Consider the following 3,872-nt stretch of genomic DNA (forward strand, 5'->3'; position numbering starts at 1 on the left):
CACCCCCCATACCCTAACCCTAACCCCAACCCTAACCCTAACCCTAACCCTAACCCTAACCCTAACCTAACCCTAACCCTAACCCTAACCCTAACCCTAACCCCACATCCCCAACCTAACCCTAACCCTAACCCTAACCCCAACCCTAACCCTCAACCCTAACCCTAACCCTAACTCTAACCCTAACCATAACCCTAACCCCAACCCTAACCCCAACCCTAACCCTAACCCTAACCCTAACCCTAACCCTAACCCTAACCCCAACCCTAACCCTAACCCCAACCCTCAGCCTAACCCTAACCCCAACCCTAACCCTAACCCTAACCCCAACCCTAACCCCACCCCTACCCCAACCCTAACCCTAACCCCAACCCTATCCCCAACCCTAACCCTTACCCTAACCCTAACCCCAACCCTAACCACAACCCTAACTGTAACCCTAACCCTTACCCCAACCCTAACCCCAACCCTAACCCTAACCCTAACCCTTCCCTAACCCCAAGCCTAACCCTAACCCTAACCTTAACCCCAACCCTAACCCTAAACCTAACCCTAACCCCAACCCTAACCCTAACCCTAAACCCTAACCCTAACCCCAACCCTTACCCTAACCCCAACCCTAACCCCAACCCTAACCCTAACCCTAACCCTAACCCCAACCCTAACCCTAACCCTAACCCTAACCCCAACCCTAACCCTAACCTTAACCCTAACGTTAACCCCAACCCTAACCCTAACCCTAACCCTAACCCTGACCCCAACCCTAACCCTAACCCTAACCCCAACCCTTACCCCAACCCTAACCCTAACCCTAACCCCAACCCTAACCCTAACCCCAACCCTAACCCCAACCCTAACCCTAACCCTAACCCTAACCCCAACCCTAACCCTAACCCCAACCCTAACCCTCACCCTAACCCTAACCCCAACCCTAACCCTAACCCTAACCCCAACCCTAACCCCAACCCTAACCCTAACTCTAACCCTAACCCTAACTCTAACCCTAACCCCAACCCTAACCCTAACCCTAACCCTAACCCTAACCCCAACCCTAACCCTAACCCTAACCCTAACCTGATTGTACAAAGGGATCACCACATGCTTTAGCCCATCCAGGTACATTTTGATGTTGTTGGTCAAGCCGACTTCAAAGATGTGAGGTAGAATGATGTGACCAACAACGGAAACCACACCAATGACCATAACCATGGCCGAAACCTTGGATTTGGTTACCTTGGTCACGTCCTTGTTATTCCTGGAAATCTGGCGATGCATTTTGAGGGTGCTAGCAATGATCCAGTTGTCATATCTTGGATCGGCAGAGAACATGAGTTGTACAGTGGCGCATCTCCGATCTCGCTCGTTGAACATTGTGTAACTTTCAGACATGATAGAAGACTAATCGCTCTTGTAATTTGTACACAAATGGCTAACTGATGGTATGCAACAAAAAATAAAAACCGATTTTCATCAAACGGAAATGAAATCATGTCGTCTTTTCTATGGCAACACTTTTATCGTTCCAGCCTGTACGTGCTGATCTTTCTTTTATAGTCGCTCTTTTTGTCGCTCACGCCTGGTCGCGATCCTCTAGTAAATTTTGCCTTCTATTTTACTCAAGACGAACATGTAATCAGAGTTTTTTTTTCTGTCTGTTTCGATTTACTCAAAACCGCACACACCTCGTCTTCTCATGTATCGTTCTCTTCTTCCTCTTCTACTTCTTGCTCTTTTTCTTCTTTTTTTCTTCTCAGTCGTCAGAAGCGTCGTCTTTTCTTGACTACGTTTTTCCTTCTCCCTTCTTGCTCACAGTGACCTGTTTTTATGCTAAACTCTCGTGTGTGCGAGAGAACACGAGATTTTGCGTGATTACTTGGCAATATTAACCGGCCGCCGCCATCTTGCCATTTTTCTTTGGACGTGCCCGCTTTGCAGAATGCACACCTCGAGCGTTTGTCAGGTAAGCCCGTCTGTTCGCAATTTATTACACACTCCCCCCCTGATCTCATTATCACAGAAAGAGCAGGGAGGCGGTGGCCTTTTTCTTCGAGTGCTTCTTCGGAGAGGGGGATTCGGGGCTTCATCATCGTCTGCGCTGTCTTCCGTGACACGAAGGTCGGCGAACCTAAAGCTGAGCATCGCAGTATCACTGTCCGGGTCTTCATCATCAGCAGGAGGGTCAGTACTTTGAAGGCTACCACTCTCAGTGTCGCTGTGCGTTGAAGCCGTCATGAACCATAATGGTGGGTCGCTGGTCACGGATTCAATTTCACTATCTTCGTCAAGCGGCAGCTGCGTTTAGAATACTGATCTTAAGTCTTTAATATGACGAGGTACTCCATCAACTCGCACCGCCTGCGGGCTGATCACTTCAGTGACATGACCGGTTCTGTAGCGAGTCGTGCACTGGCCTCGGGGTTTTTTTTAACCCAGACGACATCTCCCTCTTTTATGTTCTTTAGTGGTGGCTCAGGTTCGGGTAGTGAGCTGCTCTCCAAACCTCTCACCCTGACACGGTATGTATGTAGCACGTTGGCTGGCGCGGTGGAGGGTGAAACATCGTCCTTAGGGGTGACGTTGTACCAATAGACTGCTTCAGGTACCGTACACCCCTTCCGCGCTGAGATTGTCTTAACCGTTCTGTGATTGCGCTCAATAATCCCATTTCCACTGGGAACATGGGCACACCGAAAACGCAGATGGACACCCCAGCCATCTGCAAACTGTTTAAACGGCTCACTAATAAAAGCGGGGCCATTGTCGGTGAGTATCTCAGAAGGAGGGCCACGCTCGAGGAACACACCTTCCAACTCATGGATAATGGCAGCCGCGTCCTGCCGGCGAAGGGGCCGCCACAATGAAAACCTAGATGGTCCACAGTCGATAAGCGTCAAAAAATGCCTCCCATTGTAGTGTGTTATGTCCATCGCAATCCTATCCCAATTACGCTTCACATTGAGTATTCCCTTCTTCCACCAGACAGGTGCTGGGTCGATCGATCGGCAGGTGTTGCAGCTTCCCACAACAGATTTCACAGCCCTCCGAGACACAGAGGGGTCAACCAATCTGGCGAAGTAAAGCGTTCGGTTTACACCGGAGTGCCCGCTTTGGCAATGGACATCATTAATATGCTCCGGGCTGAGTCTATGTCCCACTGCAGCGCAATTTACAGGTGCTGACTCGTTCACTTCTTTTGGCAGGCCTAGCCAACGGCGTGGCACTCTGGTCAGACGATTCGCCTGATTCAAACAGGACTGCACCAGTGTCACATCTATGACCAAGTCGTATTCCTTAGTGGTTTCGGTTAGGGTAGCAAGCCGCCTCCGGATCAACATTTCGGCCGACGCATTCGTTGTCAGACGTGCTTTTCCGTTCAAGGCATTGGTCATCCACCGATGCACACACGTGGAATCAGTGATGATGTGAAGGATTCTAGCCTGCCACTGAAGCGCTAGATTGACTCCTTTCAGTGTAGCATCGAGTTCAGCTAGGTTTATATGCTTGGCGTCATTCTCCGGCCGAAGCCAGCAGGCATCTTCTATTATCCTTCCGTCGACCCCCAGAGCAACGCCAAGGGCAAGTGAGCTGGCGTCTACCCAAACTGTAAATTCACTCCCATCGACGTCCCAGCTCCCCCGTACAGGGTCATCATTGGTCACTCTGGGCACAACTTCCACCAGCATGCTTCGCAGGGCAGGATCATGCACCTCATCGTCCCATCCAGTTGACATAGAAGTTGCCCGTCGCTTTATGGCCGCTACAGCCACTCGGAGCCACCCACACACAGGGAAGTGACCCACCAATTTTCCGCAAATGGAAAACGTGCTCCGACGTGTGATGGTAGATGGGATTTCCGGGATTTCACCACTTCT

The 3,872-nt window shown here is 50.6% G+C and overlaps 1 protein-coding gene across 1 annotated transcript in view; it reads right to left on the minus strand.

Annotated features, from left to right (window-relative positions):
• Nucleotides 1-1,329, minus strand: part of LOC145259585 (ATP-dependent zinc metalloprotease YME1L-like) — a 42,857-nt gene extending 41,528 nt beyond the window's left edge. Inside the window, exon 1 of the mRNA XM_080117239.1 lies at nt 1,194-1,329. Within this exon, the coding sequence (XP_079973365.1) occupies nt 1,194-1,329 (136 nt within the window). The remainder of the gene's footprint in view (nt 1-1,193) is intronic.
• Nucleotides 1,330-3,872: the final 2,543 nt, after the last annotated feature.

This window comes from Euprymna scolopes, chromosome 35 (genome assembly GCF_053919585.1).
Source record: "Euprymna scolopes isolate OS-2025 chromosome 35, ASM5391958v1, whole genome shotgun sequence".
In the NCBI taxonomy this organism is placed as follows: domain Eukaryota; kingdom Metazoa; phylum Mollusca; class Cephalopoda; order Sepiida; family Sepiolidae; genus Euprymna; species Euprymna scolopes.